The 14,766-nt window shown below is 45.0% G+C and overlaps 1 protein-coding gene across 1 annotated transcript; it reads right to left on the bottom strand.

Moving 5' to 3' along the window:
* Positions 1-984: 984 nt before the first annotated feature.
* GCNA (germ cell nuclear acidic peptidase) lies at positions 985-14,408 on the bottom strand. The gene is made up of 8 exons (XM_019747921.3): positions 14,290-14,408; positions 11,300-11,382; positions 9,550-9,885; positions 8,592-8,664; positions 4,250-4,394; positions 2,980-3,115; positions 1,941-2,145; positions 985-1,639 (listed from the first exon to the last, which is right to left on the bottom strand). The coding sequence occupies exons 1-8, from the start codon at positions 14,406-14,408 to the stop codon at positions 1,357-1,359; spliced, it is 1,380 nt and encodes a 459-aa protein (XP_019603480.2). The 3' UTR covers positions 985-1,356.
* Positions 14,409-14,766: the final 358 nt, after the last annotated feature.

Below are 14,766 nucleotides of genomic sequence, written 5' to 3'. Positions count from 1 at the left end.
TAAAGATGTGTGTGGCAGGCTGAAGAACAAGTCCCCAGAGACGTCCACACTCTAATCCCCAGAATTCGGAAGTGCTTCCTTCTGTGGAAGGGAATTGAGGTTGCCAATCAGCTGGCCTTAAAGTCAGAGCCTCCTGGATTATCAAGGTGGGCCACCGTCATCACAAGGTCCTGAAAAGTGAAAGAGGGAGGGTCAAAAGTGATAAGGGGCGAGTCAGAGATGTTGTTGTGAGCATAAAATATTCTAAAATTCACAGAAATATAGAAACTAACTCAAACTATAATTTATTATCATAGGACATTTTATACCTTTATATATTATTCATATTTAATACAAGCAGCATTTAATACTACAGTTGGGGGGACTTCCAGTCAAGATGGCAGAGCGGGTAAACTGTGCTCACCTCCTCCACAACCACATCAATTACAACTAAACTACAGAACAACCATCACTGAGAACCACCTGAAGAGTAGCCAAACAGAAGTCCTAGAACTAAGGACATGGAGAAGAAACTGGAAAAGATAAGGAAATGGATCCCCCCAGGGCGTCCCGAGTGGAATGCAGCCCTACCCACACCTAGATTTTAGCCCAGTGAGGTCTGCAGCAGACTTGTGACCTGCACAGTTCCAAGATAAAATGTGTGTTGTTTTAAGTCACTAAGCTTGTGCTAATGTGTTATAGCAGCCATAGGGAACAAATGCAACGTGATTCCAGTCTACACCTCAGATAGCTCCCAGACATGGAGGTGGAAGGGCTGCAGAAGTACTTGTGAGCAGTCACAAAAATCAAAGAAACCCAGGACGGAGGACACTCTTCCAGGCACATCCCAGACAGTGTCATACGTCCAGGGTCTTGGACAAATGACCCGAGGGTTTGTTCTGCTCTCGGCACACATTGTCAATAAAGAAACTTTGCTAACAAGTGAAGAGCAGAAAACATTTTATTGGTTTTTTTAAATTTTTATTAACAATAACATGGGCTCAAATGGCTTTGTTCAACGTCAAAGGCACCTAAGTTAACAATACATGTTTGTCTTTTCTTTCTAGGTAGGTGTGACAGGTTTCACCTACTGGCAGCCTTGCTTTTAAATGAACTGCTGCCTTTAGCATGTGTTCTCTTTCCAGCCTTACTCTCATTATCTCAAGTGACAACTCTCAGAATTTAGTTTCTCTTTTGCATTGTGTTCTACACGTTAAACTATGGTGTCTAAGACCCAAGGCGATCTGAAGGGCTTCCAAGGGCACAAAATGCTTAGCGTTAGAATCATTGCCTAAAGAACAATCATATTAACAACACGAAGCTTTAAAACAGACTTAAATTCTAATATTCATAACTTCACAAAACAAAGATATTTTTCTAAAACCTGTTTGCCAGTAGCGGATTGGGCCCATACAGCTTTTGTATTTGTTTCATGATAAAAAATTCCTGGCTGAGCGTTCTCATCACTTGCTTATGTTTGATCCCAGGTATCAGGTACTGAACAATGCTATAATTCTGCTGCACAAACTTAGCAAATGGCCTCACGTGGGGCCGTATGGGGGTGCCGTCCTTCCGAGTTAGCGGCACCAGGGACAGAGGCCCCTTGCACATGGCGCACATGAAGCGGTTGGTGTCTAGCGACTTGGTATAGCGGCCGAGCCTAACAGGGAAAGAGCACACAGCAGAGGAATCAGTCACTGTAACTCAGCCTCCTCTCCCCACGTCTGGCCTTGCGCCCAAAGCCAGACTTCTTGGGGGTCCTCAGAGAGGGGGGCACCAAGTAGTGGCAGTGGTTAGGCTGGCTCAAAATGTGGAGGAAGAGGGCATGGCAAGGACTAGAGAGCTTTTATCCCTCGAGTCAGAGTGCCACGTATGTGTACTTCCTAATAAAATCACTGAAGAGCCACTGGGAGACCGGAGAAAAAACATAATTGGAAAGAGTCTGCGGAGAAGGATCTCACCTGTATTTGCAACGAACACACTCGTAGTAAATCTTGTAGTTAATCTTATAGTTGTGGCAACGGGTGACCGTCGGCAGCTCCGGGTGCACCATGTTCGATTTCCTGGCATAATACTTCCATGCCTTACCATGCGCATCACGGATGCCATGGAGCAGCCAGGTGGCTGCGTGGCATAATTCATGGATCAAAGTGTCCCGGACTCGGTCTTGGGAGAATGAAGAGAAATTATCAGCACTGAAAGCAAATCCTTTCTGGTCTGCTACCTGACCAGCCCTAGACTCTCAACCCCCTAGACAGAAGCCATCTTATATATAAGCACATGCACACAGCCATGCATGCTATCCCGGGATTCTGAAAGTGAAAACTCCTACCCACATCAACCTGATTTTGTTTATGGCTGAGCCTTGGGTAATTGAGTCTTGTCGGAGCATCTCCGACTTGCCTGCTCATCTTTCTACAGGACGCTGCTAGAAATACATCCAGCCAAGATCTGGTCTCCACCCTCCAGGGATTTAAGTGGACAGGGTGGGGGGCAATGAACATGGCCCTAGGACTTGGTCAGAAGTGCCACGGAGAAACTGGGACCTGAACTGGGACCTTAACAACTGACTGAGTGTGCAAAAGCAGGAAAACTGCTCTAAGTACGAAGAATGCGAGCAAAGATTGAGGCCAGGAAAGTGTGTGGTCCCTCTTTAAAGCCAGTGTGCAGGAAGTATCACTGGAGCACTGAGAGCCAAGACTGGCCAGGGGCGGGCTGCAACGGCCTCGAGAGCTGGGCTTCCGGTACTGGCAAGCCCTTGATTTCCTGGCTGGAAGGTAATACAGTGGTGTGCGGGAGATGGATGACTTGGATTCTCAGGGATGCTGACACATCCAATAGTAATGTCCTCGAAGCAACACACAGTAGGCCTGTCCACGCAGGAATGACAGGCAGACCTGTGACACAGGCTGCCGGACAATCACAGCGCCTGAAAGTCACTTAGCAAGCACTGTGTCTAAAGGAAAGGGCAGAAGGAAAGGGCTGTGTTCCTGCCATCACCTGCAGAGTCGCAGACTTTCAAAGAAATCTGAATTGTACCAAAATTCTTGTTCAAATTATTTGGGTCGTGACTGCGGTACATGCCAGCAGTTCTCAGCATCTTTTTATTCCAGATGACATTTATTTTTGGCGGCATCTGAGAACAAGCAAGAAGAGTGAATCAGAAAGCAGTTCCAAGCAGACCCAAACATATTCACTTAAAAGTTTTGCAATTCTAAGCATTCTGGGGAGAATAAAAGCCCAGTTGAAGGCCACCTGGAGACAATGAACAGGCCAACAGGACACAGGGAGCCTGTTGAGAACCTGTGAGTGCAGGATTGCGCTCCCTTGCAAGGAAGCAAAGTCAGGGGCAGCCCAGGAGAGAAGTACAAGCCAGCTGACATAACCTGTGTCTGACAGTGGTGAGGCAGAATTGAAAATGCAACTCAAAACACCTATGGTTCCGCTAATCAGTCATCTGATGTAATAAAGAATGGAGAACCTTTAGAAAGATATAAGAACTTCCCTGAAAAAAGTTTCGTCACCAGAAACAATAGTCGGAAAAACCTGATGACTAGCGGGTCCCTGCCTCCAGATTCTCAGCAACCCAGTCCACACCCCCACACGTGACAAGAGTACTGCTCTTCAGCAGCCTTCTCATGTCACATCACATCCCTGATGCCTATTGATTTTAAGTTCCTCCAACCCGATTCCCAAGGCCGTCCATTATGTAGTCCTACACTATCAAAAAATAATGAGCTAACATGTATTGCTGAGTATGTGACAGACCCTGTTCTAAGCACTTTGGGTGTGTTAACTTATTTGGCCAAACAACAATTCCATGAAGTAGTTGGTACTATCATCGCCCCCATTTTATAGATGAGCAAACTGAGGCAAACAGGGGTTAAGTAACTTGCCCAAGGTCCTTCCCATTATTCTTCAACATGAACCCGCTCTTGCAGATAGTCAGGCCTCCACACATGTTCTGTCCCCCTCCCTGTTTTGCTCTCCCCTTACCAGTCTTCAGGAGGCATGGCAAGTTTCACTTCCTCCGTGGAATCCTATTTCCTACCCGCACAGGCTCTTGGTGATTTCTCCATCTGCTGCTCTCCTGTGGCAGTCCCAGTCTGTGCCATATATTCTAACCCACAAATGTTCTGTTTCTTTCACACGTGCACATCTCCTCTCCCCATCTACACTGACACATGTCAAGGGCAGGAAACACGCGGCCAGTACATCTGCACACCTCACAGCACCCAGCACGGGGCAGGGACCCAGTAAACGCTTCTACCTGATTATTAAAGACAGTCTCGTTCATCAGGATGTAGATTCTCTGAACTAGTTCATCCTTATTTTTGTTGAAATTCTTTCCAGAATACATCTTGGACTTTTCAATGTCACGGAAGAAACACCCAGGTATATTGCAATTGGAATTCCTGCAAAGGTAAAATCAACTGGGTTGCATATAGCTAAGGAAATAAATAGCAGAAATGCATACATACAAGTCATGTCAACAGAGACTTGGGAAACTTGCTGGCCCCTCTCCCTTCCAGCCTTCTATGCGGGCATTTCCCAAGGTTCCATTCATAGCCTTTTTCTCTTCAATCCTTGCATATTCTGAGATGTGAAGCCCACGCTGTCAACCTCTAGTGAGCCCACACCCGTATCTTCCTTCAATCCCCATCTCTCTCCTGAGAGGGTGTTCTGAGTTTACAATTGCCCGATGCAAATTTCCAACTGACTGACATGACCATGTCTCCAGCTCAATGTGTTTAATTATCCAACCTCTGTTCTAACAGGCTGAAAACATGAGTCATTTCTTAACTCATTTCTCCTTTGCCCTATATTCAATTAGGCACAAGGGCAGACCGCTATCTCGTCCCATCACCTCTTCCATCCAGCCCGTCCTTCCCACCCCACTGTCACCACCCTGGCCAAGTTCTTCTCCTCCCCTTCAGGCACTGATATTACAGCATCCGTCCATGTTCCTTAACTCCAGGCTATTTTTATTCTCATGCAACCCACATACATACCTCCAGATTAATTTTCCTAGGCCATGTTCCAATTATGTCCCCCTCTGGCCTTTCACGTACTTCTTGGCCTGGCGTTCAAGGCCCAGGTCAAGCTGGTCCTGACTTCTATTTCCAGCTGTCATTCCCATTCTGCCCCAAGTAGGCAACCTGAACATTCCCGGGGCATGAACTGTCATTTCCCACAGTTCATTCAGGCCTCGGTACAACCTATTTGCCTGTGGCCTAGAATGACCACATCTCCATCTCATTGAGAACCACCCATGTAGCGTTTTATCATGTGCCAAGAACTTCCTCTTGCATTATCACAGTGAATCCTCAGAACCACCCTCCAAAGAAATGATCACCAGTCTTACGTTTTTGTTGTTGTTTTTTCAGTTTTTTGTTTTTGTTCTTTTTCTTTTTTTCTTTTTTTGATCACCAGGCTTAGATCTCCACTTTGCAGATAAGGAAACTGAAGCTCAGAGGTTGTAACTTACCCTAAGTTCACACAGTGAATCTTCTGACCCAAATCTCACGGTCTTTCCATTAGACCATTATTGTTGCCCCATGTTTCAAGGCCTAATTCAAATGCACAAAGAATAATGCTGAGCACACATAGGACTCACACTTGTAATAAGTACTTATTGAACCTGAAACAGTTTTATCTTGGCTACAACAATCCCCACATCTAAAGAGATGAGCTCACAGAGCTTGAGAGAGAAAATAGGAATGAGCACAGGGAAGTGGGTTTCTGATTTAACAGAGATCTTGCTAGGACACTTATTAACCCTTATGTCACAAAATAAACCCAATGTGAGGTGGCTGGGGTGGGGAGAGGGAAAAAGTACCCGACCAGCCAAAGGGTATTCATCCCAAAGCCTGATATGGGTGACTAACATTCCTGCCTCAAATTACTTAGTTCTGAAAGCAAATTTACATCAGAAAAGGTGACAGATGAAGACACAAACCATCTGTAGAGCTCAGCTGAGAATGTGTTTGTGCTCACATCCAGCAGGCCTTGCGGCTTAGCAGACTTTCACTTCAATGTCTGCGCCATTGCATTGCAGGTGGAGCATCTCCACATCAGAGGAGTCAACAAGACTCCAAATGGGTACGTCAGACACCATGACACCAGTAAGCAGCCTACACAGGAACAAAGGTAAGCACAACAGGAAGCCTACAGACTGAAACAGGAAGTCCCGAGACAACAGTGAGGCGTCTAAACAGGCTAGCCTCCTTTGGATGGTGCACAGGACAATGGAAAGGGACAGCTTCTTCCTTCTTTTGTCATATTCTAGCCAAGCAACCTGGGAGCTACCCCAAACACACGTTCCTGTAAGCAAAGCAGCTGAAATATGTATCTAGGAATCTAGAGAAGAAACTTTGCTGAAAGGGGTTCCATCGAAGAGGGAACATGCCAGATGGCTATGAGCTGCCTCACCCAGTGTGGGGTACAAAAACAGAGCCCTTGTGCTCAGGTCCAAGTCGCTGTTGCCCCGTGCATCACACATCATTCTTCTCCCCCTAAGATGCATCCATTGTCCCAAAATGCAGGTAAAAAAATAAACGTACAGTCCAAACACGAGGTGCGATCAAACAATACAGTGAATGTTTAAATTAAAACATATATATTACAGTGAAAGACATATTGCCATTAATCCCTCTCACACACTTATCCCATCATTCTTGCCACTTTCTGAAGCAGTTCTGGAAGTCCTCTTTCCTGAGTGTATTTAGTTGCACTGTCATGGCTGCCTCGATGTCCTGAATCATTTTGACTTTGGGGAAGAGCCAGAAGTCGCATGGTGCCAGATCTGGTGAATAAGATGGATGAGGACACACCGTAATGTTTTTATTGGACAGAAATTGCCACATACCAGAAGTGATGTGTGACACACAGCGTTGTCACGATGGAGGATGATTATGGCACACTTTCAAACACACCTTCTCTCAAACATAGATCACGCCTGACTGACTGCACTGAACAAGTTGAAACTTGTCACACTGTTACTAAGGTTTGATCCACCGCTTCCTGTACTGAAGATCCCTGCCTTTCCGTTGGATGGCACTCGGCAGCAGCATTCACCGTATCTTTTGATCACAATGGAAAGGCTCCATGTCACACATCACTTACGGTATATGGCAATTTCTGTCAAATAAAAACATTATGGTGTGTCCTCATCCACCTTATTCACTGGATCTGGCACCGTGCGACTTCTGGCTCTTCCCCAAAGTCAAAATGACCATGAAAGGTAAACGTTTTGAATTGATTCAGGACATCGAGGCAGCCATGACAGCACAACTAAAGACACTCACGAAAGAGGACTTCCAGAACTGCTCCAGAAAGCGGCAAGAACAATGGGCTCTGTTCAAAGCGAGGGGGAATATTTTTAGGGCGATTAATAGCAATGTGTCTTTTACTGTAATATTGTTTAAAAATTTAAACACTCACCATATTTTTTGATCACGCCATGTATATGCCTTCTCTTGTAAAGTAATTCAGATGTAAGTATATATTACTCCTGAATGCAAGCAAAAACAAACTCATGCTTACTCCATCATATTACTAAGGGGAAAAAGTGAGAAGTTCCTTGAGTCTGAATGAGAAATGTATTAATTTTTTTGCTTTAAGTATTAGTATGTCTTTGGTTTAAATAGCATATTGTTTTCAGTATCAATTATAAATGGCTTAATAAAAATAAAGGAACTAGGGGTGGTAGGATGGCTCAGGTGGTTAGAGCACAGTGCTCATAACACAAAGATCGCCAGTTCGAGTTCCACATGGGCCAGTGAGCTGCACCCTCCACAACTAGATTGAAGACAACAAGCTGCCGCTGAGCTTCCGGAGGGGCGGCCGGATGGCTCAGTTGGTTAGAGCATGGGCTCTCAACAAGGTTGCTGGTTCAATTCCCGTATGGGATGGTGGGTTGCAACCCCTGCAACTAAAGATTGAAAACGGCGACTGGACTTGGAGCTGAGCTGCGCCCTCCACAACTAGATTGAAGGACAACAACTTGGGGCTGATGGGTCCTGGAGAAAACACACTGTTACCCAATAAAAATAAATAAACAAAAATAAAGGAACTATAAGCAATCTATTTTACCCTAATGTTTAATAAAGCTTTCAAATTTTGCAAGAATGTATACAAATAGTAAATGGGTCCACCCAAAGAACTAGAAAAATCTGGAAGACAATCTTGACTGCCCTCCCTCTGACTCCAGTGGATTGGAACATGTTGGGTCTGCCTTCTCACCATTTCCACTGCATTTGCTTTGGTTTATTGCAAACCGGAGGCTGTATCTAGTCTGAAAAAAAGAGTATCTTGTTTGGCTACACATCATTCTTTAACCTGAGTTTCAGGGCAAAGGAAACCCCAGAGGCCAGAGCTGCTGTGCTGGCAAGAGGGCTCCAGTGTGCCTGGGGGACTGCAGGGGTCTTTGCAGAGTGCCCAGCTCTGAGGCAGTGGCAGGGTACCTCCTGCTTATGCCTCCCAGTTCAAGGATGGAAACCATGTCCTCCTCCCCCACCAGCCTCCTTCACCCCCCTGGAGTATTCCCGACATGTGCCCAGTGGACTGCTTCACATGTGGCAATCATGCAATCAATTTCTGTTCAGTTGAACACGAGTGATACGTACCCATTCTCGTGGTTTCCATGTTTTGCTATGGTGAGATTCTTAGTTGAAGGCCCAAATGCTTTAACAGAGGAAAAGATAACAGTTCATTTGTACCCTGAAAACTGGTACCATCAAGCAACTGGCAGAAACCCAGGAGAAGCCCCCACAGCCAAGCCCAGAGCAGCATCTATAAAGGACACCGTTTGTCTGAAGCCTGCATACTGCGCCATCCGTCAGCATGAAGTATGTTAGCCACATGACTCAGAGCTGCCCGCAGAATAAGCCTCTAATGAGGCTATCGTGTGGGCAGCTGAGGTGTGCGCAGTATAAGGAATGGTATGGATGGCTCACACACTTGCTGAGGGAAGTGGCTCGTAACCTAGGCAGCCCCTTCACCCAGTATGCAAGCCAAGTCTTTCCACCGTTGTCTGGCACCCGTACCGCCAGTAGCTCTAACCAGACTTCTGTATCAGTAGTGCCATGCTTTCATGTAAAAAAATATCAAGTGTCTGTTCTGTGTCAAACACCAGGCTAGACCCTGGGAGACGCTGAAAAATGAGTAACTGAGGGGCCAGATTCAGGAATGTAACACAGCCATGTGAGTGCTTTAGTAGAGGCGGGGTCTAGGAACCATGGGAACCCAGGAGGGAGAACTCTGACTTATAGATTCCTACAGAAAATAACAACTGGGTTGGTTCCTAAGGAAAATGGGACATCCTCGGGACAAAAAGTATAGAGAGAAAGCACTCCAGGTGGCCGCAATGGCGGATACTAAGACGGCCATTCCTCTCCAAAGGGAAGCCTCCTTGGCCACTAGGCAGCTGCTGAAATGGTGGAAGGCTGGTAGGCAGGACATACCCAACAAGACAGATACCCAGGGGAAAGGGCAAGGCAGGCAAGGCTAACACACTTGGAGGGCTAGGCACACTAGGGTGGACAAGCATACTTGGCTGAATTGACTTACCAGGTGTCACACATGTATTTCTGCCTTTACACTTCCTCTTCCTTGGTTGCTCCGCCACAGCCACAACCTTTTCATCAGTTACCATCTTTGTATCTGAAATCTGCAGCTTAGCTTCAGGATCATTTACTAGTTTTTCACCAACATCCTGCTCACCATTATCATCAGATGCATTGTGTTTGGAGATAGTAAAATCCTCTATTTCCTTTTTAATTGATGAGATTTGGACCTCATCGCACGAATCATCTTCTATTATCACAGGGCTCTCCATATCACTATCATCATCATCAATGACAATTACTGAAGACTCATCACTGTCAGATAACACCAGAATTTCATCTGAAATTCAAGAGACACATTGTGTATAAATAGACTTCCTCTTAACATGTGACAATCATGTTAAGGAACAATCATGACCCCTGCTCACACCCAACAGGGACTATTGAGCACAAATTAAACAGGCCAGGGACTGTGACATTATGAATCACACTTAAGAATCAGTTATTTTAGGTTATTTTCCCTCTATGATTTTTTTTTTTTTACTTTAGAGAGAGCAGTGACAGACAAAACAGCAGTCTGAGTCCAGTGGCAATTTTCAGATTTCACAATGTGGGTGCTTATTGGTTCCCCAAACACAGGTCTACTGACTTGTGCATCTTCACTGTCCAACAAAAGATAAAAGCCATTACAATAATAAAAGGTTTTTCTCCCCTGTCAAGTTCTATTTCTATCCTTTAAAGGACTGTCCTTTCTCTTTTGAGATTATGTCCCCACTAAACTCTTGGTGCTCTTTACTTTACGAAATTGTGCTGATAGTAGATGGTAGTTGGAATGTAGTTCCATCATTAGACAAACTCAAAATTGGCAACTCTATGCTTGCCACCACAATTTAATTTTCGTATTAGTCCTTAAGTGCAAAGCTCTCAGAACCCCTGATGTAAGAGTGAGGGGTTAAGTCCTGATATCAGCACTAAGAGGCCTTGGGGACATTTGGAATGTCATGGCCCTCACTTGAAGATCCCTTCACCTGGAAATGTGGGGAAAAGAGCAGGTGTTCCTGTGGTAAAAAGTCATTGTTCCTAGAAAATTTAAAGATTTCCCATCTGCAGCTGAAATTTAAAAAACCACCAATGGTAAGGCCACACTGCTTATGATCCATAATTCCTACATGTGCTTACGATCCCATAATTTGGACCCAGCTCAGAACCTGCTCACTTCACATCCACTGAGCAGGTTCTGAGCTGGGTCCAAAAATCCAAGGACCTATTGTGGAAAACAGGCTACAAGAAAAATCTCGGGAATCTCTAGACCGTATAAAGGGAGTAGCAGAAGGAAAAGATGAACAACTAGCTAGAGAAAGCAAGGACTCCCCTGAGAAGTCACCCCCTGCTGGCCCACCAGTACCACCCACCCAAGTCTCTCCTCCTCTGTGTCACTGTCCACGGAGAATGAGGAAAAGAGAGGAAGGGGGAGGAGCCGAGCAGCCTCCATTCTTCTCAGTCTTTTGTCCCTCTGCTCCCTTGATGGAGTGCTTGGTAGGTGAGAACTCTATTGAGGGAAATGCCCAGGGCCTAAGGCAGCAGTGTTAGGAGATTTTACCAGGGGTGTCCATAGCCGGCCATATCCACATCCGGCATGTAGGAGGAAGAAATGGTGGCACTCGCTACTAAGTGACGCCCAACCAAACGGTGACTGCCTCTCATCCTGAAAGGCCTGCAGGGCCCTGCTCCCTCTCTGTTAATGGTATACTTGCCTTCGCCAGAGGTCTTGGCGACCTTAGCTCTCTTTCCCTCAGGAAAGGGTTCATCATCAGAGTCCGAGTCAATCACCACGCAGCTGAGTGATGAGAGGAAAAACCAGAGAAACATGAATGTAACATGCCGCCTTTTGTGGCCTTTTCTACAATGAACATGACCACTTTGAAGTGTTTTGTTGGTTTGTTTCCTGAAACAACTCTGTTTCCCTCCTCTGGAGCTACTCAATCATTATTCCTGATTTTCCATCTTTCTACACAATCTTTCCATCCGTCTCAATCCTTTCAAAGGGAGGTATCTGCCAAGTACTGAGAGTGAAATGGGCTGTCAGAGGGTATGTATTCAAACAGTTTGGGTGTGGGGAACTGTTCTGGGAAACATCTAGTTTATTACCATTTTTCTTTATCAATGTTGAGGCCCAGCTGCCTGAGAAGGGTAGAGGGCACAGACAGAGGCTGCCTTAGAGCAGGGAGGTCTCTCCTGGGTGCCTGAACACAGGACCACCCTCCCTAATGGACAGACTGCTCTGACAGGAGTCAACCTCAGCACTACCGATGCCACCCACAGTATCTGGGTCAGCTGGCCCTGGTATTTGGGTCAGAGGTTCCAGAAGGTTGAAATTCGCCACCTTTCTGTATTTTCCAAACAGTGTACCATAAGCCTGATCTACCTTCAAGGTGAGAGAGAAAACTTACAACAGTTCGAGGACTTGTCTGTACCTGTTACAGACACAAACCCATTCATCCACTTCCACCATATTCACCACGTTAAGCTACCAGGCTGATGGACCTTTGCTATCCTGGTGACCATTCCACCCTTAAAATTCTCTCTTCTGGATTTCCAGGGCGCTGCTCTGTTTCAGTTGTCTTCTCACCTTTCCATCCACTCCTTCTCACTCACTTCTCTTCCTCACCTCATTCCCCGAGTCTAGCCACAGCCCTTTCATACCAAGTCAATCAATTCTTCAGGATTGGGTAAGCATTACCTAGTGTGTCCCCAAAAATAAGACCTAGCCAGACAATCAGCTCTAATGCATCTTTTGGAGCAAAAGTTAATATAAGATCCAGTACCATATTATATTTATTATATTATAGTATACCCAGTCTTATAGTAAATAAGACTGGGTATTATATTACATTATATTATTATATTATAATATTATATTAAAGACCCAGTCTTATAGTAAAATAATACTTATAGTAAAATAAGACTGGGTCTTGTATTAGTTTTTGCTCCAAAAGACATTAAAATTAATTGTCTGGCTGTCTTATTTTCAGGGAAACACGGTACCTACCAGCCCAATCCACTCTATCCAGCCCAACTTTGTTTCTGACTTCCAGCCCCTTAGCTGCAACTTCTTACCTGTATAGCCTGTGTGTAGGGCCGGTTTTGAGTTAGCATGCACAGGAATTGCCTTAGCAACTGTTGATTGATGGCATCTGTTTTGGATATCAGTCCTGCCAACTGGCCCCTTAATTTCAACATGCCCCAAACTGAACTCCTCACCTTCCTCCCCAAATCCACCCTTCCTTCAGTATCCCGTATAGGAAAGCCACCCAGGACTGGAAGGAAGAATCCAATTTTTCTATTTAAAAATTGGATGCTTTTAAATTTATTATAAAGCAAGGACTTTATCAAAATCTCCTTTTTTGAACCTGGTTGTGAGATCAAACACATATCGTGACCCTGAACATAGTGTTCGCAAGAGGAAATGTGATGCTTATTCGTACATTTTCTTACCCAGAATGTCGTTCCTTAAAAAGCATCAAATTTCACTAATTCTCCTACTCACCCAAAGTCTTTTTTCTGCGTGCTAGGTGGAGCCTCAACTAAATCAGAGAAAGAGAGAGGGCATCAGAAAGCATCTGAAACATGACCAAATCTGGTTACCCATATCTTTAACTCCCTAAAACCAAAGTCCATAAATTAGAGCTGCTTAAAATTTACGGTGGACTCTTACATTTCCCATGAGAGATAGAGAGGACATGAAAGTTAGAAGACCTAGAATGAAAAAAATAATGGAGCACAGAGAAGTTCCTCTGCTCTTAACAGTGAAGAAACAAACTTTATTTCATCAGTCTCGAGAGAACCCTAGGTGAGACGAACCTAGGACTGGCTCACACCAAATGTCCCAAATCACATTTCAGTCATCTCTACAAAGATTTGGTTAAGTTACATTTTAGAATGTAAATTACTACTATGAGTGGACTGTACTTACTGTGCTCAAATTCTTCATCACTGGAGTCCAAAATAATAATGCAACTGTAAAAATAAAATACAGGGGTGGTCAGTTAGTTCAGTTGGTTACAGTGCAATGCTCTTAACAACAAGGTCGCCGGTTCGATCCCCACATGGGCCACTGTGAGCTGCGCCCTCCACAACTAGATTGAAACAACTACTTGACATGGAGCTGATGAGTCCTGGAAAAACACACTTAAATAAATCAAAAGTTTAAAAAAATAAAGTACATACTATACTGTTTTAAAGGAAGGCCACTAACATCATAAGCAACCAAATGTCAAAAATCTCAAAAGAGAACCACCAGAGTTTCTGAAATGCAGAAAGGTCCTAAGGGTAACGAAATGAAGATCACAGTGGGGAGGTGAAGAAAAAGGCGAAGCAACGGGCTTGCTCAGTTTTTACTGCAGAAAGATGGGGAAGAATGTTAGTACCATGAGCTCCCAGTGAGAACCCTGTTTTTCTGCCAAGTGATTTATTTCTGTTTAAAGAGAGAAAAGTGGATTCTGAGCAAGGGGCCACAGGGAAGAGGAATCGAGGATGAAGAGAATACAGTTAGAAATGAAAAGGGCAACAGGGCAAGGAGGACATCTCTTGGGACTTCATTGCTTGAAGAGGGCCTACTAGCTAACTACAAGCACAAATGCTGGAGTCCATTTGCTGGGGAGCAAACAGAGGGTGATTTCAAAGCTGCAACTGCTCCCTGCTATGAACTGTGAACCGTGTTGGGCCCTTTGCTTCTCTGCCTCACAACTTGCCAGAGGCCCTAGCACTGCTCCCTGTGGCCTGAGGTGATGCCAAAGCACATTCTGGCTCAGCATCCTTCAGCTCACCAGACAGCAGCTGACTGGATAGCCCATCGTCCGCCATTCACAATACACACCCAAAACCCAGCTCGGAGGAGTCATGTGACGATAGGCGTCCCTTCAGTGCTGGAACCTGGCTACATCCCAGCACCTGGTCATAGGCAATCTTTTCATTGGTTATTGTGACAGAGCTCAGAGAGGATACGAAAAGCGCTAAAGAAGGTAGATGTGATAGCTCAAAGGATTCGCATATTTATATGGTTTTACATGGCATTTACAAGGTTTTACACAATACTTCTAAGGGTTGACATATAAAAAGGCAGCCTTAACCACTTCTTGAGGACTGCAACTGCTGACTTTAAATTGCTATTCACACACTGCTGTCAGGCTTGAGGGCTTACATGTCACAAAATAATCAACAG

Source organism: Rhinolophus sinicus, chromosome 18, assembly GCF_057876585.1.
Source record: "Rhinolophus sinicus isolate RSI-liver-muscle chromosome 18, RSI-T2T, whole genome shotgun sequence".
Lineage (NCBI taxonomy): Eukaryota > Metazoa > Chordata > Mammalia > Chiroptera > Rhinolophidae > Rhinolophus > Rhinolophus sinicus.
Note: the sequence above shows the minus strand (reverse complement) of the source record. Positions and strands in the feature narration are given on the sequence as shown.